Source organism: Ictalurus punctatus, chromosome 8 (genome assembly GCF_001660625.3).
Source record: "Ictalurus punctatus breed USDA103 chromosome 8, Coco_2.0, whole genome shotgun sequence".
Classification (NCBI taxonomy): domain Eukaryota; kingdom Metazoa; phylum Chordata; class Actinopteri; order Siluriformes; family Ictaluridae; genus Ictalurus; species Ictalurus punctatus.
In genome coordinates, this window is record NC_030423.2 from 3,244,304 (window position 1) to 3,271,919 (window position 27,616).

The 27,616-nt window shown below is 37.4% G+C and overlaps 4 protein-coding genes across 6 annotated transcripts; 3 read left to right on the forward strand and 1 right to left on the reverse strand.

Moving 5' to 3' along the window:
* Positions 1–483: 483 nt before the first annotated feature.
* si:ch211-153b23.7 (uncharacterized) lies at positions 484–11,189 on the forward strand. The gene is made up of 7 exons (XM_017475266.3): positions 484–923; positions 2,909–3,059; positions 3,621–3,764; positions 5,379–5,513; positions 5,623–5,823; positions 7,554–7,679; positions 9,155–11,189. Exons 1-7 carry the CDS (start codon positions 823–825, stop codon positions 9,380–9,382), a joined length of 1,086 nt encoding a protein of 361 aa, XP_017330755.2. The 5' UTR covers positions 484–822; the 3' UTR covers positions 9,383–11,189.
* A 1,595-nt stretch (positions 11,190–12,784) lies between these two features.
* zgc:174917 (uncharacterized protein LOC565650 homolog) lies at positions 12,785–15,850 on the forward strand. 3 transcript variants are annotated; one of them, XM_017473395.3, is made up of 7 exons: positions 12,785–12,941; positions 13,655–13,900; positions 14,211–14,487; positions 14,581–14,672; positions 14,933–15,072; positions 15,286–15,390; positions 15,482–15,850. In XM_017473395.3, exons 2-7 carry the CDS (start codon positions 13,771–13,773, stop codon positions 15,572–15,574), a joined length of 837 nt encoding a protein of 278 aa, XP_017328884.1. In that variant the 5' UTR covers positions 12,785–12,941; positions 13,655–13,770; the 3' UTR covers positions 15,575–15,850. The 3 variants fall into 3 exon arrangements, with proteins under 3 accessions (XP_017328884.1, XP_017328885.1, XP_017328882.1); XM_017473396.3 differs by having other exon boundaries at positions 12,822–12,941; positions 13,677–13,900; XM_017473393.3 differs by having other exon boundaries at positions 12,829–12,941; positions 13,609–13,900.
* A 1,722-nt stretch (positions 15,851–17,572) lies between these two features.
* si:ch211-153b23.5 (uncharacterized protein LOC321177 homolog) lies at positions 17,573–19,509 on the reverse strand. The gene is made up of 5 exons (XM_017473382.3): positions 19,403–19,509; positions 18,810–18,922; positions 18,436–18,607; positions 18,032–18,233; positions 17,573–17,941 (listed from the first exon to the last, which is right to left on the reverse strand). Exons 2-5 carry the CDS (start codon positions 18,915–18,917, stop codon positions 17,749–17,751), a joined length of 675 nt encoding a protein of 224 aa, XP_017328871.2. The 5' UTR covers positions 18,918–18,922; positions 19,403–19,509; the 3' UTR covers positions 17,573–17,748.
* Positions 19,510–20,135: 626 nt separating this feature from the next.
* Positions 20,136–26,608, forward strand: si:ch211-153b23.4 (Grp1_Fun34_YaaH and SUA5 domain-containing protein). Its single transcript, XM_017475215.3, has 9 exons — positions 20,136–20,236; positions 20,812–20,925; positions 21,582–23,264; positions 23,349–23,448; positions 24,929–25,077; positions 25,194–25,306; positions 25,562–25,651; positions 25,754–25,876; positions 25,959–26,608. Exons 1-9 carry the CDS (start codon positions 20,170–20,172, stop codon positions 26,046–26,048), a joined length of 2,529 nt encoding a protein of 842 aa, XP_017330704.1. The 5' UTR covers positions 20,136–20,169; the 3' UTR covers positions 26,049–26,608.
* The last annotated feature ends 1,008 nt before the right edge of the window (positions 26,609–27,616 follow it).

Consider the following 27,616-nt stretch of genomic DNA (forward strand, 5'->3'; position numbering starts at 1 on the left):
AAAGAATGACTTAAACATGTATTGATACAACTGGTGTAATCTTGGATTTTTTTTTAAAAATTCCACCATCCATTTAATCATTGCACCTCAGCCAATGTAAATAAGATTCATGTATTGATTCAACGCTATCGATATCAAGGAGGTTAATGAATATAGAATTGGATCACGGGTCTTGTTAGAGTTACAAGCTGGTTCACAGCTACAGTATGTGTCACATGTCACAAAACCAGACCGAAAACCAATGCACCAGATTTGATCCTCCTAGCTACTCTATTCGCTAACTTCTGCTCTGCATGTTTCAAAGGTTATATGTAAAAGCCATGTATTTCAGGGTTACACGGTGACACATACCAAGTACTGTAGTAAGAGTGAGAAGTCTGTGGTTTTATTATAAGGTTGGCGTTTGCAGACAGAAAGTCCTGTGAAAGCACATGCTAGCGAGGAAATTCCCCCGGTGCGTTGCGTCACACTTCCTTATTCTCGTCTCACTTTAATAACCATATCAACAAAACAGGTTCATATCATTTCAGGGTGTTAAACCATCACTGCATATTAGTGGTAGATTTTTTAGAAATCGAATCATAGCAGGGATCTTTTCTTTTCTAATCAAACATTTTATCTTCAAGGTCTGGAACACTGGTAAACACGACACTTAGTAGTTGTACTTCCTATTTTTTTTGTAATGTTTTGCATTTAAGTGTAGGGGCTTTATATTTAGACTTCCTGCTGAAGACATATTCAGAAATACACCTTTCTGTTTGATTGTTTCTGCGTGGAGATCAGTTTTAATTATCAGAATAAATCAGAATAAGACTTTGTACCATGGATGGAAACTCATTATCATCACTGTCAGAGGAGGAATCTTCGAAACAGCTTTCTCTCCCTAAAGAGACCAACGAAGAAAGAACATCACTCCGCTCAGGGTAGGTCAAAACTTTGCTTTGCAGTATGTCTTTTTATTTTAATTTGAATTCTAATTCCATAATCATATTTTATACACAAAGTAATTCATTTCCAGTCTTTAAATGATTATTTAGAATCATTTGACGTTAAGAATATTCACGGTAGTGTATTTTACCATCTATTTTTATTATTATTATTATTATTATTATTATTATTTCACTTTATTTCCATAACGTTTTGCTGAAATATAGTTATGATTCAAGTTGACAGGTCAAAGTTATATCTAAAAATGCAATTTTAGCCGAAATTTGATCTTATTTCGTCAGCCACAAAAACTTTTGACGGGTTTTCCCAGATGGTGATATACAGTATAAATAATTTCTGCCAAAACGTATTTATTTCGGGCGCACAGTGGCTTAGTAGTTAGCACGTTTGCCTCACACCTCCAGGGTCTGGGGTTCGAGTCCCTCCATGTGCAATTCATTCTAATCCCCGGTGATCATGGACTGTAAGCTCTAGCACCCACTTAAATCTGAAATCCCCTCTTCTGCTAACTGATAAATTAGTGTATTGTGGGAGTTAGGCGCCTCGGTACAGGAAAACCATTACTGTGCATTACTGTAACTTGTATGCCTCCACATTAGAGCACAGTAATGAAATTGTTCAGTATGAATCTTAACTCACATTGCCTGGTATGACTATTGTGGTATGACTATGTACTGCATGGGATTTTGCTGAAAAGCGCACAATTTTCACACCATCATCAGTTGTAGAATGGGAGAAATTCTTTTTACAGTGCTTATTACAGTGAACATTTTAAAGGCCAGAATTTATGGCACGTATCTCTTCTGTGAGAAGCAAAATCTTCTGCGACAATGTGACATGTGCAGTGCTCGGGCTGAATTACTCAGTAGAGGGTAGGTTTTCTTATATGTTGGGGTTCCCTGTGTACCATGGCACCTTTGTATGTTCTTTGACTTTCTGTAAGTCATATTTCTGCACAACCTGGTATGACACAGTTCAGTTAGCTCTGTAATTGTCCTCTGTTTAATGATAATGAATCAAATCAAATCAAATCAATGTTGGTGTTCAAAGGAAGGTGTCATTTATCTCAGAGGGCACGAATTTGAAATACTGCTGGTGACTTCACATTAAATTGCATAAATGGACGTAAATATGGAATTTAGTTATAAGTCATGAAGCTCATCACTACCTCATTACTGTACTGAAATATTTTCTCCAAGGATCAGGACACTTCAGTTTTCAATTTTGATCATCGTATTTGTCATCATAATATCCCACCATGACACGTTCTTACTCCCACTTGGGTTTATCTTTATGATCAGTTGAGTAATGCAATATTATTCTTAGTAAGATATTCAAGCATTTACATTGAAGGATTATACCAGGATATTCTTAACATACAACTTGCAAACCATTATTTAAATGGTCAAATGATATAATATTACTATTCAGTATCTTAACCATCTCATCATTATGTATTATTACAATTAAATGCCATATTTAGACCTAAATCGGCTTACAAAATACATGACCCTACATTTGTTTAACATCAATGGCATAAGTAAAGCCGAAGTGTTATGGCGACCGAGGCATCTAATATCCATTGAAGCACAAGATTTATAACATATATTGCAATACATAACTGAAAATTGCACTTAGACAATGCACATTGCTGATTATTCTGCAAAGCCCTCGGACATGACGAATTTCCTATGTCAAAAAGCTATTTGCACCTTTACTGCTGATTGTTACAATGCACCGAAACTGGAGACTCCAAACATCTCCTCACAATATCAACAATATAAAAACATGTATATGCGGAAGTGTCTGCTGTACACGTTGCTATGTACGGTGTTACTATAGAAACGATAACGTGTTAGATGGACCATGCTGAGCACTTTCTGACCACTCAGAATCATGAATTCAACATTGCTGTGATGTAAGAGTTGATGATGCTTAGGGTTGATGTTCTTGTTTGTAGACAAGTGGAAGATTTGGTCCAAACAGAGAGACTCATCTCCGGAGAGGAGCAGTTAACATTAATCACAGAAAGCATGACCATCACGTCTGCAGACCAGGAGAAACTTCAGCTCCTTAACAAGAACACAGAGCTTCGCAGACTCAACAAAGAGGTAGACCAATTCAACACCACAACAAACACATACATTGCATTCCATTTTTGCTTACCACTACTGGCCAGCCTTAATTTGCGCACGTCTCTTAATTCACACGTGTACAACAGATTAACATTGATCATTCCAATACGCAAAATCCTGTTTTGAGACCTGACTCGGCGTAAACAGGGAGTCCCGAAAGAAAGGGAACTTTAAGCTTCAGTGTAAAAAAAAAAAAGGACAATAGTGCAAAAATGATAGTGTTTCTTCATTCCAGTTTGAAAAGGAATTCTTTGATTGACTGAGGTATCCTGCAAAGCCATCTGAAATGCTCCTCCCATGCATATATACGGCTGTGAGTGTGAATGTATGCTGCAGCAGGGTTTCAGTGTGCTAAAATTATTCTTTTTTTTATTATTGTGTTGTCTGCCTCCAATCCTTCTTCCATTTTATGGCACCACAAAAGAATAAAATAGGCCTGAGGAGATACAGAGAACAGTTTAGTAGGAGGTCTGAATGAGATTGTGATGCTCACCATTCTGGATTACACTGATTCTTGTGTGTGTGTGTGTGTCACAGCTTATGAAGCTAAATGAGGACTGGGATCATATCTACCGCAGCACAACTGCAGGCCTGCAGCAGCGTGTGACGGCTCTGGAACACGAAAATTCGACCCTCAAGCAACTCAACGGCAGACTCCTGATCAAAGTGGAACATGAACAGGTACAAACTCACAGAGTCCAGTGTCAGCTGTATCCTGATTATGAGCCCCTTGAAATTATACGATTACCTTCACTGTATTAGTGTGTCAAAAAGTTGACTTAACACTATACCTTTCATTAGAGTTATGTGTTACAGTTCACCTGGTTTATAGTGAATTAAAGTCATATTGCTGAGATGTAAAGGGGGTAGCGTAAAATTACCGGCTAATCGTCTTAATCGTCTTCAGTGTCACATTCTGAATAACACAGGTCTACTTATGATAAGTATTTTTACATAACTTATGAACGGCAAACTGCATTCATGTATTTTAGGATTTGAGGAATTTAAGGAATATTACGGATCTTTATACTTGGTTAAATCAGCAATATCAGCAGTCGATTTTTTAAATGAAGTTTTCCAGTTGCTTGACACTGTATGTGAGAAATGTTCCTTAATCCAACTATTCAAATATTAGGCTTATTATGTTTTAACGTATTCAATAATATTTTGCCTATTTTTTTTTTTTTTTTTTTTTTTTGCAGCCATGGAGTTTTTTTTAATTCCTTGAACTTTCCATTAGATAACATTAGATCTGAGTTATAAGATTGTTTATCTTGCCTACTTGTTATCAACTTTGATACTGCAGGTTTTGATTTCCACCACTGTAACTAATGGGGGGAAATCACGGGCACCTGGCCCAGGTTTCCCAGAGCTCACTTTGAGACCCACTTCCCTGAAGTGACATTACAGGTTGATTGCATTAACAAACAAAGAATTAGATCAGTCTATGATTACTGTCTGAGCTGTTCGTTCTTGGCTCAAGACACTATTGGGCTCTACGAGGCTCTGGTCAGAGGTGATTGATGTCACTGCTATGTACAGATTGGGAAACTCTTGAGCATAGTTATATGCTACTGTACAAACATATAAAAACATATATGATTTACTAATACAGTAAGCTCTGAGGCCCGCTCCCTAAAAAAAAATGATGTGCAAATAGGACAGTTTGAATTTCATTAGGTTTTGCCTAGTCCGTAATGTCTTCCTAATTCGGAACAAGTATTTGAGCTTGCACTGCATTTCATAATGCATTACGATGCTAAATTGACAAATGCTGGACAGTTTTGTTTCTGTGAGAAACGTGAATTGTTATAAATATAACTGCGAAGTGTTATGGAGTTTTTTGTTTGTTTTTTATGGCGGAGTGTCAAGGCAGGTGAAGTGCAGACTGCTGATCAGGGTTATTACACTCAGTCCTTCAGTGACTGGAGTGTGTACAGGTTTCCATTCCAGTCAGGCACAGCAACACTTGGTTTCACTAATTAGGTTTCATCTTTGCATTATGAAGTGGATGCATTAGTGAAATCATGTGCTGTAAAGGGTTTGAAACAAATACTTGTAGATATTGCTTGCAAGACTGAGCACCTGCGGTAAACATTACGAGATGTAGGTGCTACAGCTTCTGACTTGTTTATATAATGAAATGGAAATCACCAGCTGCTCAGGAAATATAAATGCCTCTGCTTTTGCATGTCATCAAATTCCATATCCTCTTGCAGTACGTAAATACTGGCACTATGAGACAGTCTACTGTTGCATATGTTCACTGTGATTTAAACCTGTGCTTGTGTGCAGAATAAAAGTGAGTACTATGAACACACGCTGATGCAAGAGCTAAAGAAAAATCAGCATCTTCAAGAGTACATCCGCCTCCTGGAGAGCCGTCTTCACCACAGTGATACCCTGAAAGACTGGGCTTTGGGGACCCAGGTAACCTCTTGTTTGGTAGTTGTGTAATCACATAGGCTTACATTTGTTTTCTGGTTACACGTAGCATGACTCATCACTTTCACATCTTTGCTATTTTCTTCCTTTCTAGAACAAGTCAGCTGTTTTCAGTCCACCAGATACACATGTCCTGGAGCGCAGCCCCAAGACTTCCTCTTCCACTGCCCCTTCTCTGGAGCTCCCTCACAGGACTAGGTCTAGCCGAGCACATTCTGAGATCCACGAGAAGCAGAATGAAGCCATTAAGGAAGTTCAGGACCTTAAGGAGCAGTTGGAAGCCTTGAGGTGCCAGGTGAGCTTTCGCCAGATTGTAATTTGGATATAAAAATTTGTGGACAGATGGGGTTGTGTGAAGGATACGTGTCTGAAAGATCAGATGGAAGTGTGTATATGCTCCCAAATTAAACTGCACCCCAGCCTGCAATGCCCAGCTCAAATATGAGTGGATAGACAGCACCACCCAGTGGATTTGATCATCAGGATCTGTATTCACAGAATCTGGGACCTGCTTTTAGTGCTCCCTTGAATATAATTCAAAAAAAGGAGTCTTAATTTTAAGATTAACATGGCCGTTTTCTTCCAAATTGGTTTCTTCTTAAAATTCTCCTTTTCTCCTATTCTATTCTCCTAGGAGTCTAGTTTTTTCTAGTTTGTTGTTGTTGTTGTTGTTTCTGAGAGCAGCTCAAAGCAGTTTAGCATTAAATGTAGGTCCTAAAGCTACTAAAACTTAGCGGTCGCTTAATTCCGACAATTAAGGGTGCAATCAAGTTCATGTGCTTGATATATTTAATGACGACAAGCTTTAAAAAGGTATTGTGTCCACCAAGGGTGTATTTTAATGGAGCTCTAAGGGCCACCTCTATTAAGTTTGCACAGCTCTTACTCTACTTAGCCACATAAAAAATAAGTAGATAAACCGATAAACTGAAGATTTTAACATCTTTATAGGGTTTACATCAATAGATGCCCTCTAGTCTCCATCTGGTATTAACAATTAAGCATTGCTACTGATGACAACTGAACATCAATACTGGTCTTCACAGTAAAGCCGTACATGTAAACCTATTGCACGTCATATTACAATAAAACATAATAAAATGAAAATGAAAGTATCACTGATTTCATAGTACATGAAAACATCCATGACGTCAAATATATTTTAGATGTTTTCAAACAACAGAGTTATGGTTATACTACGGTGTAGGCTGCTTCATAAGGACTGTGTAAGTCAGTACTAATTAAAAGTACCAATTTTGTCATTATACACATATAGGCTATGCTGGCAATTTGCCCCAAATAGCTTATTTTCAATGTGTGCCTATAGAAAAACTTTCACTGTTAAAATTCTGTGTCGTTTTAAAAAAATATATATATTTTTTTTATTGTAGCTTCAAAATATACACGCTAGCGTTCTATGATAACACTGAAGACTTATCGTGAAACTGCAGCAGGATAGCAATGTATGACAAAAACCGTGCCTGTTTAATAAGGGTTTAACATTTTAACATGATCAGTAAGTTTATTTATCAAACATTGTTGGTATTGTTAGCTATCAAACTTGATTGCTAGCAAGCACACTACTACTATGTGTGCAAGTTACCATGTGCTTGTATTTATTTTTTAAGTGTTTGTCAGTACACAGGACATAAATATAATATCAAGTTAAGGTTTGAGGTATGGTCAAAATAAATAAATAAATAAATAAATAAATAAATAAATAAATAAATTTGAGCCATCGAGATAGCATAATTTCTGTGTAAATGACTTCATGAAGGACACCTACTGTTAACATTCCCTATTATGCACCAGAACTCCAGCACCACCATTATCACCAAATTATCAACAACAACAAAACCCACAAGTGTTGTGTTTTACATGGACAACTTTATTTTACTCAGCTGTTGTATTTTTTAGCTTATATGTATCTGTACATGGATAGCTACATTCCTGATTTACCCGAAGCGTACTTGGTTGCAGACCTCACTAAATGTTTTTTATTTCTTCTTCTTCTTTTTTTTCCAGACTAAAATCTATGAAGCAGATTATAAAATAGAGCACAAGGACCATGAGCGCATGCTCCAAGAGAACAAGAGACTCCGGCGTCGTGAGGGAGAGATGAGGCAGCAGATGGCGCTGTTGCAAGAACAGGTGAGTTGGGGGGCGCAGCTACTTAATTGTGTTGGGGTTTTTTTGTTTGTTTGTTTTTTTTTGGTTTTTTTTAGTTTGGGCTTGTAATGCATTTTCTCAAAGTAATCAGATGAACTGCAGCCATTGTTTACTAAGGTTCCATGACTATTCATTTTTACTAGTCTATTCAACTGGACTGTTCATTTTTACTAGTCAAGCAAAATCACTAGTTAACTCGTTAATACAAAATCTGATTCAAGACTTGGCTGTTTTATGCTATTTTATTAATGTAGACAAATGGTGAAAGAAAAGAAAAAAATGCAAAAAAAAACAAACCAAAAAGGATCATACCTCACTTCAATTAACAGTCATGTACAGGCTACAATTAGGTTTCCAGCTTCAATGCTTTTTTTTTTTTTTTTATCTACTCAATAACGACAGAAATAAGTAAATCAGTGTTCAAAATAATAAATCTGTGTATCATGTTAGACTATTTTAAAGATGAGCCCTTTTTTTACATGCACCATGTGTATGAACTAGTGGCAGACATAGCTTAGCTAAAATCATTGATTGTGAGTCAGTGGCTAAGCAGTATGTGCGATAGCTGGACACATATACATATCACATAGAAACTCAGACTGTTTACATAAGAGAGAAATTGATGGCAACTCCTCAGGAAGAAAGTGACTTAGCTATATAACATTAGCTCACTAGGTTCTCAATGTAGATTTCTGGCAAGCTAGGTAGGTTTGTTAAAGGTTAGCAATATAAATGAGGCGTGTTAGCTAACTAGCAAGCTAAAGCTAAAGTTTCTAATTCTTAATCTTAGCAAGCCAACTTCACTGATATGATAGCTAGCTAATTAGCTAAAGTGAAAGACAGCTCATCAGACTAATAATTCCTATTAATTGCCTGTAAGACTACACAAACAGAAGTGCACATTTTAAAAAGTTTATTATATTACACAAACCATAGCACAGTTATTCCTTGTGAGTGGGGTCTTTTTCTTTCTTTCTTTCTTTCTTTCTTTTAAAAAAATTGCTGCAAATTACAGCCTGCTAATATTCTACTGAACATTCAGAATGCAAAATACAAAAACTATTATTTATAACTATATATTTTTTTAGCTGTTCCAGTAACAAGCTTCTAGCAGTAGGGGGTAGTGCAGCACTTTCTTCCATCCAAATCTGCATAGGTGTTATCAGGTGAACGTACCATGTAGACGCATTTACTGACTGTAAACCATTTACGTTAACCCACTGACTGTAACGGACACCCATATTACCACCACTGAACAAATGTTATTAAGGTATGAGTAGTGGAATATTCTGAGCACAGCAGTGTTACTAACATGATAGTGCTATGTTAGCGGGCTACACTGGTATGAGTGAGCAACAGCATTGATGGGGTTCCTACTGACACCCCAATCATTGTTTGTGTCAAAATCATCATAAATGATGATCTAAACAGGATCCTTGTGTTATGCTTCCATCCAGCTGAAGGTGTATGAGGATGACTTCCATAAGGAGCGTTCGGATAAGCAGCTCCTGCAGCGGCTTCTGATGAAGAAAGCTCCAGCGGGGCAGGAGCCAGCACTAATCCACCGCTGTAATAATGACCAGGAGAGACCAAGAGGCGAGAGGAGAAAGATAAGAGAGGAACACAGACCACCTTTCACGTGTCCAAAACACTGTGAGAACCGTGACCGCCTGGAGTACCCCTGAGATACACACAGGTCCAGCTCTAAATGTATCTAAGGCTACATGCTAAAATTGTTTCTATTTTTTTATATAACTGTTATTATGTATTTATCAGAGTCTATATCAGTTTGTTTGTTTTTTTTTCATAGGCCTAAACTCATACACATACACACGCATATATGTTCACAGGTTCAGCAAAGAAGTATTGTGATTGTATCTACAGCTAGAGTACACACTTATAATATAATTTTAAGAAATAATATTAAGATTTAGAAATGTATTTATCTGAAGCTTTATATTTAGTTTTTTTATGACTTTTCTCACGCGTAAATGTTCCATTTCGCTCTTTTCTTTCTCATAAGAAGAATGGAATAAATCCAATTTTTGATTTAAAAAAAAATGTCAGTTTAATTGTATTCTTTTTTTTACTTGCCATAAAGTACAATCCTGGTTATAACAATATACTAAGATGGGTGTTATGACATACAAACGCTGCAGTATGTACCATTATGAGAAAATCTGAAATGACTACATCATATTTTATACTTCTTTAAATGTGTTTGCATGTGTTGTGATACATGCAGTGTGTTGTATTATGTATGTATATTAATGTATATTACCATCATTTCTTTTATCGAGTTGTTTAAGTCTATAAATAACCTTGCACTTTCCTAAAATACTCATTTGGTATATAATAAATACCACTGGCTCATTTCATTAAAAAATAATAATAATAATTTTAAAAAATACCATGATATACTGTAAGATTACACTGAGTTGAGCAGATTATTACTCGATACTGTAATTTTGGTTGTGAGTTGTAGCATTCTGGGTTTTTTTTGTTTGTTTGTTTTGGTTTGGGTTTTTTTTTATAGTTACTGGGCGCGCGGTGGCTTAGTGGCTAGCACATTTGCCTCGTCAATCCAGTGGCTTAGTGGTTAGCACATTCTCACCTCCACCCTGTGTGCTCAGAGTTTGCATGCTTTTGGCATGCTTTGGGAATTTTCTCTGGCTAGTCCAGTTTCCTCTCCCAGTCCTACAAATATGTGTTGTGAATGAGTGTGTGAGTGTGTGTAATTGTGCCCTGTGATGGGTCGGCACCATCCAGGGTGTCCTGAGTCCCCTGGGATAGGTTCCAGGCTCACCCATGACTCTGTGTAGGATAAGCGGTCCAGAAAATGGATGGATGGGTAACAGTTACTTTGTGCATAAAATACAAAAGTACATATGAACGTATGTTAAATAATTATGGACTGAAATAGATTGCCATTATCAATATATTTTTGCAAGGGCACAAATACATTATTGATATAATTCATTTGTTATATACGAATAATCTCATCTAGTGAAGCCAAACACATAATATAATCTTTCACTGACTTGGAAAACACTTGGCATGAGGTCATACACTGCATGAAACAACGCAATGATCACCTGTGAAATAATCTGTGAATGCTTACTCAAGCAGCCTACTAAAAAATGTAAAAGTGTCACGTATATTTTAACACAAGAGGAAGCAAGTTAACTTTTTTCAACATAACTCACACGAAAGGTCACTGAGCTATTACTGAAAAAGAAGAACAAATAGAATAAAGTTCCTTGTTTTCCAGCTTTGCTTCTGACTAACACCACTAACGATTCTCTTTTCTAAAACTTGCGTCCTTGTGCAAATAATTAAAAAAATTCGACACATTACATCGTTCTTTCTCAGAAGGGTGTTGAGATCATACGTATAATGTGTATACACTTTAGGTTGGTCAAAAATGCAGACTGTAAAATGGAAATCCAAGCAAGGAACTGTCAATTCATCAATAAAATTACTTCAACTCCAGGGATTGTTCTTTATATCATTATTCCTTTATTTATCGATCAACTGAGCACTGATACACTGAAAACTATCATTACAATATTAATACCATTTTTGCCTTTGTAATACAGTATCAGTAATGACTTGGGTACATTTTATTAATTTTTTTAAAAAGCACTGTTTTTAATGGTTTAATGTGATATTTTGAAGAATAGCCTTTATAAGATACAGTACATGGAGGTATGGTAACTTACATTATGGCTAAATGACGTTTTAAGCCATCGTCATATAAAACATGTTATCATAGAAAAAGCAGAATTACGAACACTTTTAGATATTTAATTTTTTTTTTTTTAATTCCATTAGACGTGCTATTTTCCAAAAATTCTCAAAAATAAAATGCTATGTCTTTCACAAAAGACACCATTTAATTTACTACAATTATTTATTTTTTTTCACAATTAAAAGTCCATTAGAACTTTATTTTCATAATACGCGGCATTGTGAGACCGTAAAGATGTTGGTGTGCTTCCGATGCACATACCGTAATCATAAGTCAATCAGCAAGAGAACATTCGTCACTTCTTTGTTGTTGCTGTAATTTCACATCAACTATTATGGCCAACATGAGCTTGGCATCTTGATTCACAAGCCCTTATGTCCATTGTGTGATGTGTCATAAGAACAGTGGCATTATGCTGTATGAGTAAAGTGTTCGCAAGAAATTCAACACCCTTGACTAACTCCAGTTTAACAGGTATACAGCCACACGGAATATGCCGGGGAACTGAGAAATTCCAAAACGTGGCAGGATTAATCGCATTAGTATGTTTCCTGAACAGCCAAGAACCTCAGTGGAATAAGGTGCTTCAAATAAAATATAAATAAATAAAATAACAAAAAAAATGATTTATTTTATGTGTCTTGGACAATCAAAAATAATTGCTGTTAATATTATTATTATTAGCATTATTAGTAGTAGTAATAGTAGCAGTAGCACAGTATGTTTAATAAACAGCTAAGTACCTCAATGGTAATAACATAAATATATATATAAGATAATGAATGCCTATGAATGAATGCCTTAAATAAATAAATAAATAAAAGAAATGAATGATAATCTATTTTACATGTCTTGGGCAATCACATTATTCTTATTAATATTATTATCATTATTAGTCGTAGTAATAGTGGCAGTAGTAGAAGTAGTAGTAGTGTTATTGTTGTTGTTGTTGTTATTGTTGTTCACCCACAGGTTTACATTATTATCAATTACGTTGCAAATCGTACTGAAGTCTGCGTTTTCATCTGTAATCTTTTTTAGATTTGAATATAGATTTGGATAACATTTACCTGCCTGTAGATGGCATCACAGAACACCTGTCTGTTCTACCTCTCAAGGCTTGTTTGTTTTGTTTTTGTATAGATGCTATGTGCATACCTTTGTGCACTGTGAACGCTGAACTGTTCTTTCTATACAAAAGTATCCCGTAACAGGAAATGCCCTTGAAAGTCCTTTAACGTTCTCACTTCCCTGAGATTTCCCACCATGTGACTCCACCTCAAACGTCAATTGAAAACCTAATTCATATACGACAAGCCCTCCATTACCAAGCAAGGTTAAAAATAGACTGCAATTTATGGCATGTAGTCAAAACTGCTATAATTTCGTAGTTCAGGAAATTCCTGATGCAGTCACGGTGTATATAAGAATGATCATTACTGCAGTTGGCAGCAAGTTTCAGCTGAGACATCAACCAGTCTTACACCGAGCAGGTAGTAAGAGCTTTGCTTTCTAAATCTTACATCTATGGTGATGGGATTGAATATGTAATACTGTTTATTCTGTTTTATCTCCACTGCATTGTTGTGGAGATAAATAGAATAAATTACTTTCATTTATTTTCTCTTTTTTTTTTCTTTTTTTTTTTTTTTTTGTCTTTCTTTTTATGACCAAAATTAATCTTTGTCACCTAACTTTGGTTATAAAATAATGAACATCCAGACACAGTCATTTAGTGTTATGTATTCATTCACGAGCATGAGATAGCTCCAATTATAAATTGGTATAGCGGTATTTGGGGGAACTATTTTATCTCTCGGGTAACACAGTGCTATGGATTGTCCCAGTGTTTAAGAGATCAGTGTTTTAAGGTAGTTTTCCCATTAAGCTGCTCAGAAGGCACAGGCTTTGGCTACCATGGACCTCTGTACTGCTCCATAAACAGCCAAGAATAAATTTGCTCTTAAAGAGGGGTGGGTTCAGTGAAGCAAATGGGACTATTAAGAGCTGCGACTCTTTCTCTCTCTCTCTCTCTCTCTCTCTCTCTCTCTCTCTCTCTCTCTCTCTCTCTCTCTCTCTCTCTCTCTCACACACACACACACACACACATACAAACACAGCCTCATGTATGCTTTCTCTCGCTCCTTTATCTCTCTCCAGAGGCCTACACAGAATAAAAGCAGACTTTTTTTTGTCATTGACGCAGACATATCTACTGCAATCTTCAGGCCACTGAGGAACAGAAAGAAAGCAAGACAACCATAGAGACACGTGGAAACCCCCGAACGACAGAAGAACTTCTCCATCATCTACATTACAGTCATGGGAATCGACAGAGCAGAAGTTAAGACTCTGTATGAGAAGCAGGGCTATGTGACCAGCATTCCTATCCTCAGCCCTGAGGAGCTGCAGCAGGCCAGAGATGCCTTCGCTGAGCTGGAGAGAAAGTTTGGTGAGACCATAATTGTACTTCAGTGGATAAACAATAATGATAATAATAATGATTACATGTAAGGCAAATGAGTGATCCTGTTGTCTGCCTGTTATTTGTATCTAATAGCACGCAGTAACTATGCAAACTAAGCAGGAACTAATTTGTTGAAGAAACTCATGTCCATATATTCAAATCCCAATGAGAATACAGGGTCTCACAAAGACATTGAATGTCTTGGTCTCTACAGTACATTGTTTCCATTGTTACATACTTTTTTTTTTCTTTTTTTTTTTTTTTTTTAATATATCTGGTCAACTTATCATTCCAGGTGAGGATTACACCTCCTACAGCCTGCACAATGTGCATATGAAGTATGACTGGGTAATGGCACTAATTAAACACCCTAGAGTTCTTGATGTGATCACTGCAGTCCTGGGTAATGATGTTCTCCTGCTGGACTCACGCTTTATCTGCAAATACCCAGTCTCAAAAGAAATCAAAACTCAAGCAGGCAATGACATCATTGCACACAACCCAGAGAAGAAGGAGTCTGATCAAGAAAATGAGCCAGGTCTTCCATACGTGGCCTGGCATCAGGATATGAAGTAGGTGATTTCACATGCTAGAGTAGAATTACATGCTGGAAAATAAAGTTTGGAGCCATATTCTATTTCCATGTCTAATATAAATGATCATAGGTACTGGGGACTTGATGGAGGGCCAGTTGTCTCGGTCTGGCTTGCTTTGGATGACTCTCAGGAAGAAAACGGTGCCCTACAGGTCATTCCAGGTACAGTAATACCCCCCAAGACATTAATACACATATCTGTTCCTTTTTTAAATCTCGCTACACATTCTGAATGTACTGGGAGCAACAACCTTGAGCTCTATCTAGGCCAATGCAGAAATGTCCTTTTAATGATGTTTTTGTACCTTCTGTACGCCTTAAAAAATAAAAGCTCCTTTTAGTCTGGCCAAAACAAAAAAGTTGCCAGATAAATCCCACCATAGAATATGTATGAATTCCAAGCTTTGTTCATTTTCTAACAGGAACTCACTGCTCTGGCCTTTTGCCCCATCGCCAAGCGAAGCGCCAAGGCAACATGCTGACTGTTAATCAAGAAATCCCAGAAGAGCTGGTTGAGAAAGACAAGGCCTTGCTCTGCCCACTTCTCGCAGGGCAAATGTCTGTAAGTATACACTTGTATGGATTCTGCTGTATTCCTTTTATAGTACAGAGATCATATACAGCAATATAAAAGATATATTGTTAACTATAGGCACAGTCTTAACAAGGATACGTTGAAGGATAATACCTTATATAGATTCAATTCGGTACGTACTTGTATATCAAGGTTGAATTTCAAGATATCAAGATGTTTCTCCGATATTGTCATCTATAGATCCATGATGGACTCTTGGTGCATGCTAGTGACCCCAACACATCAGGAAAGAGGCGTTGTGGCTTTGTGATCCGCTATGTTCCTACTGCAGCTTATCCAATTCAGGTGAGAATTCCAGCAAACTAATGTTCAATACATATTCTTCAATCGAATTAATTAATGGAGTTTGGTGACATCCTCTTTGCACTCTTGACAGGATCCTGAACGGCCAAGGAGTTTCCATGCCACATCAGTGGTTAGTGGGCATGACAAGTATAACCACTTCTCAAGCCAGAAACCAGAACTGTGATTTAACTGTGATTGAAATGCTTTGATTGGGTGTAGCATGCAACTGTCTGTACTGCATATCTGAAAGATCTGAAAATACCTGTCAATGTAAAACTCTCTACCTTCTCCTAATTTTATTGATCATATCAATTAATTATTCATTACAAAAGAGTTGGTCATTCATGTACTGTTTGGTTTGATTCCTTTGTCTTACTTGAAATTCACTTCACTGCTTAAAGAACTGTGCATTTTGTTTTCTATGAATGAAAAATAAATAAATGTTGTACCACATCGCAAATTGCTACCGGATTTCTTCATTTTTAATCATATGTGTAAATAATAAATGGTTTAAAAAATAATCATTTCTACTGAAATATTGAGACTTTTTGTGCGCGGGTTTTGCATGTTCTCTTATACAGTAAATGGATGGATGGAAGGATAGATGTTGAGGCTCACTAATACAAATGTTTTCACTAACATATATAGTTATATAATAATAATAATGTATTAAATTTACTGTTGTGTACTGTCTAAGTGCACTACATGTATCACTTTTAATTAAAACCACATGGCGATGCAATTGGAGTTTAACTTTAAAACACAGTGAATATCAAATGAACTGCTATGCTGTCAATGACCATTCCAAGCCAGAATATGTTTAACATAACTGATGTACTTCATGATACTTTAATTCTTTCCTCAATATTCTTCCAGTCACTTGTGTGCATACTGATTCATTGTGTATCGAGTGGTTATTTATACGTAGGACTTATACTTAGGACATACACTACATGGCCAAAAATACACCATGTGTGGATTTTCCCCAAACTGTTGGAAGCAAAGTTGAAAAGTTAGAAGCACACAACGGTATAGAATGTTGTGTGCTGTAGCTTTTCAACTTACCTTCACTGGGACTAAGGGCCCAGACTTGTTCCAGCATGAAAATATCCCTGTGCATTAAGTATGGTCCATGTAGACATGGTTTGTCTAGGTTGGAATGGAAGAATTAGAGTGTCCTGCACCTATACCCCGCTGAACACCTTTGTGATTAATTGGAGTTTATAACACAGCATTGTTATTGAAATGATTGAATCTCACTGGTCAGAAGGTGTTGATAACTTAAGTACCTTTATTATCCCATGAAGATAGCTCTGACAGTACTGCCAGCTGTACTTCAAATTAAATGTCTATATTAATGGATTTGGTGCCCTGCGATGGATTGGCACCCTGTCCAGGATGTACCCCGCCTCGTGCCCGATGCTTCCTGGGATAGGCTCCAGGTTTCCTGTGACCCTGAAAAGGATCAGCGGTATAGAAGATGGATGGACAGATGGATGGAATAATGGATTTGTTCTAATGCTAATAATTTCTATAGTAACAGCTTATTCACAGAGATTTAGAACGGACAATTTTTTTGAACCAAGAAAAATGTATTATCATTGATATGGTGATGCTTTCTGTAAGTAAAGGTTTACGTAACATTTATTGAAAGAGTCTCGAGTGTACGTGAGAGCGTCTTCAGGGCAGAGAACATTATGCTTTGTTTCTCAGGTACATGACCTATTTCTCTTTTTTTTCCCTCTCCTTACTAATTGTACCTTATTTAGGTAGAGCCAAAAAAAAGAGGCTAGTGAGAGAACAAGTGCTTATTGCTAACTATATAATTAACTTTTCTAACGGACCTTCCAGCACATTAAACGTAACTATAAATGGCTAAAGGAAAACATTCATTAATATATTTTAAAACAAATGAAGTAATTATCATCAAGTCTCTGAGGAATAAGAGTAATAAAACACTTTGGAATGTAGAGTAATGGATCGCAGCATCCGGTGATTGATTATTTAGAACAGCACGCCCCATCGTGTTTTCATTTTTCATAACAAAGTACTTATGGTTGGAATAGAATTCTATTCCTACATTTCTATGTCCTACATTTTTATCTTACATTGACTTAGTAAATGATTGATTTGTGGTCGAATACAAATATTATGCAATAAGAAGTGGAAAAGTACAATGATATCACACAAAACAGACTTTATTGATATGAATTATCACAAAATCTTTTACATGCAGATATCCAAAATGTAAGCACTGCACTCAGTGATTATTGCTCGAAATCATTTTCCAGTGAATAAAAAAAACACAAAAATTAATACCATCTTCAATGTTGAATTAGAGATTTTTGAATAACCAGATCAGGCAAGTTTAAGAACCTCTGTTACCATGACCCCCAATCCGTCGAAAACCTCATGTAATGGGGCGCTGCACATAAAGGCGCAAGTGGTCACTAGTTTATTTTTCTTATCCACATGCACTTCTCCTACACTCTTATTAACATGCTTAGAGCCCATCTCCACCATGGTCTTAGCTGTACCAGCGTACGGCCATCTGCAAAGGTAATGGAAAGAGAGAACATCAGTATCGCAGATAGATTTATGTCGGTCTAAATGTCAATTATGAAATGTAGATCATGCTTACTTCTCGCACTCTGTGTCATGGCCGACAGTAAGTTCACAGCCGGGAATAGCCTTTGCTGCAAGTACTGGAGAAATGCAGCACATACCCAGAGGCTTTCCTGCCTGGTGGAAGCTCTTAATGACCTTCTCGACCAGAGGCTTCACTGAGAACTCCTTGCCCTTGGTGGCCCAGTCACTGAGATTCTTAGCTGCTCCAAAGCCTCCTAAACAGAACAGTTAAAGGCAACCATGAACTAATTTTCAGTTAGAGCCTTTATAAATTGTCTTTCCTGACACTAATTAAGTATATTTAGGACTGGTATGGCTTGGTGAAAGACGATTCTTCCCATTCACATAAAAAGAGGCTAGTGTAATACTACTAAAATGCTTAATGTTTTTTTTAGTTCTTTAGGCTAATGAACTGACCTGGAATGATGACAGCATCGTGATTAGCTACGTCTAACTTGTCCAGGTCAGTGATGTCTCCTCGAGCAATGCGTGCACTTTCCTGCATCACATTGCGCTTGTCAGACACAGGTTTTCCTTCGCAGTGGTTCACGACGTGCATCATCTCTGCATTAGGGGCAAACATCTGGACCTAGAAAGAAGACTTATTCAACACCCTTACAAAATGGCTCAAATTTTAAAACTCGGCTAAGTTTGGGCTTGATGTACATATTATGGCTAATATAAAACTCACAGTACCTAGTCGAGTAACTCGCCAAGGATTGGAAGTCATACTCTGCACTTGGAAATCAATACATAATATGCTTTGTGTGTGGGTGTCAATCCTGCATTACCTTGGCACCAGCCCGACTAAGGTGTACCAGTATGGCAGAAGCCTCGTGGATCTCAGTTCCATCATAGACTCCACAGCCAGCAAGGATCACTGCTACACGCTTTGCCATCGCACCTAAGAAACACATCGAAGCTGGAAATTGAGGTCATCTGTTGCGCGTATTATCCAAAAAATGAAGGAAATCATTTGCTGCTGCAGTTTCTCATAGTAACATAGTGCAAATGTCCTACTTATGTGCTAAAACAAAGCCATCTGCATGAAGCACAGAATAAACAAAGTGATGAGATGAGCCATAAAGGTAAACAACAGGTATCTATGACACTGTATTAAATATTCAGGTAGACCTGGAAGCCCTTGGGAGCTTTTTCCAGGTAGACAATAATCACCTCCAGTCTCCAGGAAGGTAATACACACGAGAAGAGGCACGCTATAGAGAAGTACAGAAAAGCTGGGCAGGATTACAAACCTTCATCAGGTTATCCAGGAATAAAAGTGTCCTCTCTGACATATTAAACCCTTCTTGAGAGCATGCTGGAGTCTCTCTAAAGTCTCTCTATTTCTGTCATTGTTATATTTACTTGAAATATGACTCACCTTGTGAAAAAGAAATGAAGTTGAAGGTCGCACCCACGCTTCCAGTGTCTCAGTAACCACGATTACGCGTAGACGCGCTCGAACCTTTATATAGGTTCAGGGTTGAAAGCCCCGCCCACAGCGCGATTTGGACACGCCTCTTTCTGGGTTTCCAGGAAGTAAAAAAAATAAACGTTTACTCAGTGACATAATGCTGAGTCAAGCCCTTCGGTACTTGCACAGTTGATGTAGTGTTCTATGTTCTGAAGCAGACCGTAAACTAAAGTAAACTAAAATCCTTTGCTTAAAGCCTGCTCTTCCTTGTTCCTGGGTTTCACATGCTAAAAATTAATGGAACACATAAAACAAGTCAAAAGTCAGATAATAGCATATAATTACAGTGTAATATCTCGCCCTACTGCTTTTTTTTTTAACTGATTAATCTTTTTATGTTTTGAATAAACATTTAAAGAGCAAAGGGGTTTATTAAAATAATCATTCATTCATTCATTCTCAGTCAGAAAGTCCCAAGGGAAGCGTCCAGGATACGATTTATTCACATTTTAAATAATAATAATAATAATAATAATAATAATAATAATAATAATAAATTTTTAAATAATAAATTAAAAAGCAGGGGTTTCTATCTAACTTTAAGAACACGCAGTTATGGTACTTCAGGAAATTCCCCTATTGTCTAAGCCAAGAAGGCAGGTTAGAGGTGTGACGTCACTCCGCAGGACGTTTATAAGGTGCAGCGCGCGCGGAGATGAGCAGCTCCTGTAGCCATGGCAGAACCTCCATCTGAGTCCGCATCACTGCACTACTCCATCGGTATTTTGGGCATATCTGGTGGTATGTTGAACTTTTTTTTTTCATACCTCAATCATTCAAAAGCAGTGTTTTGTACTGGCTAAATATGGAGGCAATTGTTTTTTATATTGGTTTTTATGTGCGTCAGAAGTTTTCGTTTATTCAGTGTATTTTCCTCCAAACGACTAATAGGCCTACAAATATCATTTAATCCGAATTTACTTGTTTAACCTTGTTTATAAAGACTGATGCATTCATATGTTTGTGACTGTAAATGTTTTGTCAGTCATTAAATCGTTTCATTAAACTATATAATTATTGCCAGTAGAGGGCACAATTCATTAAAAAAATATCTATATAATAGTTATGTATGAGTTTTTAAATCCAAATAGATGTTGGCTTGTTTATCTCTCTCTCTCTCTCTCTCTCTCTCTCTCTCTCTCTCTCTCTCTCTCTCTCTCTCTCTTAGAAGCTTTCATTGATTAATGATTTACACAGTGATCTCCATCAACTTCCCAATTCTAACATAATTACTGAACGTATAAAGTAATACAAAAAAAAAGCAAAAGGAGACATCTGATCAATCACCAATTATATTATTATTATTTTTAATCAAGGTTCTTTGCTGCTTCTGGTGAACTACTATGCCAGCACTCCGGAAAAGGCCTTAATTCCTGCTACAGCGCTGGGGGTTGAGCTGATCATTATCGCCGCCCTGGTGGTCTATGCAGGTGGGTGTATGACGCTACATATTACAATCCCTTATGTTTTATTGATGTACAATTAAGATATATTAAGATCAAACCTTCAGAATAATCAGGATAACGGTACATGATATTATGAAAAAGAATTGATATATTTTTGTATCTAATATTGTTGTTTTTAAAAGGACCATAAAAGAGCTTTATCTCATATTGTAACATATTTTTACATAATGCACAGATTATACGTTGAATAAATTGCACTAGAGGTGAACAGGGTAATTAAGAAAATACAGATCAGTCTTTGCCAGTTGATTGCTGATATTATTACAAGGCGTTTGTTTGTGTTTTTTTTTTTTTTTTTTGGGGGGGGGGGTTGCATTGGAAACAAATAAGGTTTTGTCTTATTAAATATGCAAAAATTTGCATACTTAAGAAAGCCAAAAATGAAGTATTTTGATATTGTTATAAAATATTTATTTCACTTTGAAAACGCTCTCAAGAGAAAGACTTTTGCAGAGACATTTTGTTATTTCTTTATTGTTTAGTTAACAATTTTAATCAATATAAAATTTAACACAAAATCCATCAATAATAAACATTTTGGGAAATTCCTCTGTAATATCTTTTATACCACATCTGCCTTTCTGAGTTCTAAACAGCACTTTTCCTGTCTTGTGTTTTAGGATTGTGTCGGAGTTTGTCCCACAGCTTTCTCTATACCACACTGTGTCTGACCGTGTCAGCTCTGTGGTGTGGCTCGGGGCTTGTCCATATACTCACAGGGGAGGGTATAATCAGTGAAGGAAATGAGCTTAGAAATGCCATGGTACCAGGGCTTGCTGCTTTTACTTTGGCATTGCTTATCATTAGTTTAGTGGCTGTTCTGCATAAGAATGTCCTCCTCTGCTTTATTTCCCTCACCATATGTTTGGCATGTGCACATGAAATTGCTGGTCTGGTGAATGTAAACTTTGGCCAGTCAGCCACCGCTGCCTGTTACCTCTTGGTCTGTTTTGTCTGTACCTACTTTGGCAGCGGGCGTCTGCTTTTCTACATCTCACATGGTAAGATTAACCTACCAGGGACAGGTCTGCTGAATAAAAACAGTCAGCACTCAGCACAGGGTCAAGAATATAACAACATCATCGCTGTGGGTTTGGTAATGAACTTGTTGTCAGCTAGTGTGCTAGCTTGTCCACTGCTTGGTGTGGTCCCTAGGCTTTTCTCTGGCCATGTCCCATGGCTTTGGACAGCTGGTGTCTTCCAGCTAGGTGTGTCTGTCCTCTCCTACAGAGCCATGGACACATTGGCAGCAACTTTCTATGGCTTCACAGCTATATTAAAGTTTTCTGAAGGGTATAGTGCGCTAGTGAGGGACGTAACAAACCAAGTGCCCTATTCCCCAGTACCTTTCCCCACTGTTTTTGCAGTGCTCTTTTTTGTCCTGGCTTTGTTTAGCTGCACCAGAAGTTTAGTTGATGGCCTGTACCTGCTCTTCTTTGTGGCTTACGCTATATCAATTGCTGCACAACCCAGAGGCTTTTTTCAGGGAGGCACACAAGGTGTGCAAGCAGCTATATTTGTGGCATCTGCCCTCATGCTTCTGGTAATTCTCTATAACCAGGTTTCTCCAAAGAAGATACCCACAGGTGAAAGTGTCCTCAAGAATCTTCTGGCTCGTAGCAACAAATTTACACTACGGACTCAGGACAAAGACCTGCATGCTCCCTATTTAGGTTACTCCAAATTTGCAGATGCTGAGGTGTTGGGCCATGGTTGTAGTGTGCTGGCAGCTTTTGCCATCACTGCTAGTGTGACTAATCAGGACCCCTTGGGAATTCTGATTTTGCCATGGGCTGTGGTTTCAGGTGGTGTCCTGCAGGTACTTTGTGGCTCAGTTGCCTTTGCTCGAGGTAAGACCCTCGAAAGCACTGCCTTCATATTCTATGGCATCATGTGGACAGTGTGGGGCCTGACACGTTTTGGTGGTCTCTCTGGTGATGTCCGTGGGTTCCACTTGGCAGTAGGAATCATCAGTTTCATGGTTTTTAATGTACTTGTGGCTGTTGGAGCCTTATTCCTGAATATAGCATGGTTTGTCTATGCAGTTACCTTTGAGCTCATTCTCATTAGTTTCCTGTTGGATGCTTTAGGAGCGCTACCCTATGGCTATGACATTGGTGTGACCATCATCTTTGGTCTGGTTAGCTTCTACTTTTTCTTGGCCAATATACTGAACTGCACCTTTGAGAGTCTGCAACTTCCCTTTGGTGGTCCTCTGATCAAGCTGAAAGGATTTGGTGGAGGAAGGGACAGCTGTCCACACCTTTCATCCAGGAAGGTCTCATCGGTGAAACAGATTGCAGGTGAGACGCTCATCTTTAAACCAGGAATTCAGATGAAATCAGGGTGCATGGTTCATTGTAAAGACATTTTATATGTATTTATAGACATCATGAAGAATGGAGGAATATGCGGAGTGCCCACCGACACCGTGTATGTGCTTGTGGCAGCTTGCAATCGACCGGAGGCGGTTGAGAAAGCTTATAAGTAAGGTCCAAATACATTATTGCAATGCGTATACCAGAAAATTATTGAATTCTCTCATTTGTTTCGTTAGAAGTTATTGATTAATTTTCTGTAGCAGTATGGATCACATGTAGGTCATGTCATCCTCCAGCTTCAATTTAGATGATAGGTTCATATTGAAGAGTTGATCCATGGCAGGACCTTGATTTTGTGGTCAGTATACCATCTTTGTGTTGATTTTGGTGTATGTTTTTTTATCATTGTCCTGCTGGAAGATCCAACCACGAATCTTTAATCTTTCTGGCAGAGGTAGTCAGGTTTTCATTTAATATCTGTTGATATTTGTCCATGATGCCATGTATCCTAACAAAATGTCCAGGTCCTCTGGCAGAAAAACAGACCCAAAACATTAAACATCCACCTCCATATTTAACCGTGGGCATGAGATACTTTTCCATATGGCTACCTCTCTGTGTACCAAAACCACCTCTGGTGTTTATTACCAAAAAGCTCAATTTTGGTTTCATCTGACCATCGAACCCGATCCCATTTGAAGTTCCAGTAGAGTCTGCAAACTGAAGACGCTCGAGTTTGTTTTTAGATGAGAGTAGAGGATTTTTTCTTGAAATCTTTCCAAACAGCTTGTGGTGATGTCGGTGACTTCACATTGCAGCTTTGGAGACTTTCTGACCCCAAGACACGACTAACTTCTGCAGTTCTCCAGCTGTGATCCTTGGAGATTTTTTGGCCACTCGAACCGTTCTCACAGTGCGGTGAGACGATATAGACACACGTCCAATTCCAGCTCGATTCATAACATTTCCAGTTGACTGGAACTTCTTAATCATTGCCCAGATGGTGGAAATGGGCATTTTCAATGCTTTTTTTTTTCAAAGCACAACAACCTTTTGCCACACAGTTGTGACATTTCTGCCAACCTTTCGCCAATAATTGTACCACACCTATATTTTAACAAATATTGTTTATTATTATTATTATTATTATTATTATTATTATTGTAAATAACCTGTGTTGTTTGCAATTGTTGGATATCCATGATATCCAATTTTCTGAACAGAAGATCAAAACAATGAAGACAATTTTTCACAGCCTTTTTTGCTCATATTTACCAAGGGTGCCAATATTATTGGAGGGCGCTGTAACTATACATGGTTAAAAAGCACAAAGTGACTTTCATGAATAAATTTAAATCGCAATCATTCACAAAATTGCTGTGACAGAACAGGAATAAAACATATCAGGATTTGCTGTTTTCTGAAAATAATCATTTCAGTGTGGTAACATTAACGCTGCTTCATGTCAGTCCACATCACACCACACTATAACACAACAAAACGCCACAGAGGGTTTCATTCCTTATTTACATTATATAAATAATCTTAATGTGAATTGGAGTAATCTGTAACAGTGATGAAAGAGACAACTTTATGCAAATTTCAGATATTCTCGAACTTTTAATCATATTTATTTATTTACGTAGGGTGAAGAAACAGGCACAAGAGCGTCCGATGTCATTATGGCTCTCATCTATTAAACAATTGGAACCAGTCAAACAACAGATCAATCCACTTCTCTGGGACTTTATGGAGGTGGCTTGGCCATCATCAATCAGCTTGGTCATTCCTAGAGGTTGGTTACTTTACATTCATACGTACTAAACAGTTGTCAATACACTTTATCACAAAATAAGACTCTTTGTCCATATTCACACATGGGCCAACATGCAATGTTTCCCTTTTCCTTAGCCCCATGGATGGAATTCTTTGGTTTACATGATTCATCAAAATATATTGGCACACCACAAAGCATAGCCATCAGAAACCCAGATTGCACTGTTGTTAATCACCTAATTAGCCTGGTAGGTCATTCTATTATTTCAATATTTGATGTTCCTTTAGCTGTTTTGTTCTAATTATATGTTCTTATTATAATTCTACGTTCCTCCGTACCGTATATATAACATCTCTTATACGGTGGAAGTTCAGTGCCTGAACAATGCAGTCACTTGTGCTGGATCATTTTAAATGATTCAATAATGAGATTAGTTTCAAATTGAGACTATTTTGCTTGATGTCTTAAATAAATATAATAATCTTTTGCCGTTTCTTCATAGGTGGGCCCTATTGCTGTTACATCAGCAAATCCGACAGGTGAAGCAGACACGACCCATCATAACCAGGTGTACGCGAAGTTAGGTGACAAGGTACGTCTAAGTCGTATAGAGACGAGTGCGTGCTCATAAATTTAATTACATTGAACGTCATATATACTGGATATAAATGAGGAATGCTATTTCTGTGCATAGGTTGATGGCGTGTTATGTGATGGGCCTTCACCAGAGAATATTGCCTCCACTGTCGTGGACTGCACGAAAATCGAGAGTGGCCAAATTGGCTTTTTCCGAGTCGGCCTTATTCCTAAGTCTAAGGTAAGATTGATTAACTTCTAGATATTGTAATATGTACTACTTTCCGTGGTAAGACACATTATTATTCTGTGATCTTTTCTAGGTCCTGCAGCTATTCGAGGAAATTCAGAAAAGACATCAGCATGGCTTCTTGAACGAAGGCTTTACAGCAGACATTACTGATGCTCAATGAGATAGCACAGAATATCAAACAGGTTCTGAAACAGATTTGGGTTTTCGTCAGCCGACCCCCGTAGCCCCGTTGAGTACACTAGACCTCAGCCAACATTGCAACAAGGATGATGAAGATGAATCATAGAGCTCTGTGTATTGACAGCTTTAAACATGTAAATAATAAGACTGTATATTTATATAGGTAATGAAATGACAATAAAAGAATCCAGCCAGCAATACATATTCATAATATGAAACAGAATGAACAAAATTCACTCAACATTGTATTACAGTGCTGTATATTGTATATTTATAGAGATGTATAACTAGAAATGCAAATGAGTCATGCAACAGTACAAAATATTTTCCTGTATATAGACAGTGCACTTAAGGGAATTACATTAGTCACCAAACACAAGTCCCAGTGGATGATTCATGAAGGACTGTATTTTCAGTATTTAATTTATTCCTATTGCACCTTGTACCTAATATTTATATTTATGTATGCTACTAATAAATTGCAAATGCATTTTGTAGTAGATGTAAAGTAGGTATAAATTAAATGTATTCTAACAGACACTGTTATGGTCACTGTGTAATGATGAGTCTTTGTTGGTCACATATACATATGCACAGTGAAAGACTTTTCTTTGCATACCCCAGCATGTCAAGAATCTGGGGTCAGAGCGTAGGGTCAGCCATGATGCAGCAAAGTAAGTTAAGAGTTGCTCAAGGGCCCAACAGTGGCAGCTTGGCAGTGCTTGAGCTTGAACCCTCAACCTTCCGATCAGTCACCCAGAGCCTTAACCACTTAGTACTTTACAAAGTAGTACTTTTAAAGTATTCCAATATATTACAGTATTATAAAGTTTTATCTGGGTGAAGATTCTGGGTGAAGTGCTGTTTTGAGGTATGGGACATCAAAGTTTTGACATTCCAGCTAGCAAAACTACAACAATAAACTATACAGATCTTGACATTTACATTTACAGGTCAATAAAGTCTACTTTATGATTACTTAACTTACATTATGCAAATATTAACACTTTAAGTGGATTTGCACACTGGCCAAAGAAGATAATAATAAATAATAATAATTGTATGCTGTTATTATTATTCTGTACGATGCTGAAGTTCTTCCTAAAAGATATTCTACACTTTAAACAGTGGAAATGATTAAACGAAACGATTTTATGACCGATTTTTTTTTTATTTGCTGGCGAGGTGGTGCAGTGGGTAGTGTTGTCGCTTAACAGCTCCAGGATAACTGGTTTGGTACTGGTGCCTGTGTGGATTTTCTCATATTCTTCCTGTGTCCGTGTGGGTTTCCGCTGGGTTCTCCAGTTTCTTCCCACTGCTGAAAAACATGCCAATAGGTGGACTGGCTCAAATAAATTGCCCTTCGGTGTTACTGATTGTGTAAATGAGTGTGTACATGGTGCCCTGTGATGGACTCCGGACTCACCACATACCTGATAAAGATAACACAGTTACTGGAAGTGAGTGAGTGAATCTTTATAAATAAAAGAGCATTTAAAAAAAAATTGACTTAATTAAACTTTAAACTTTACAGTGTTCAGTTGGGTG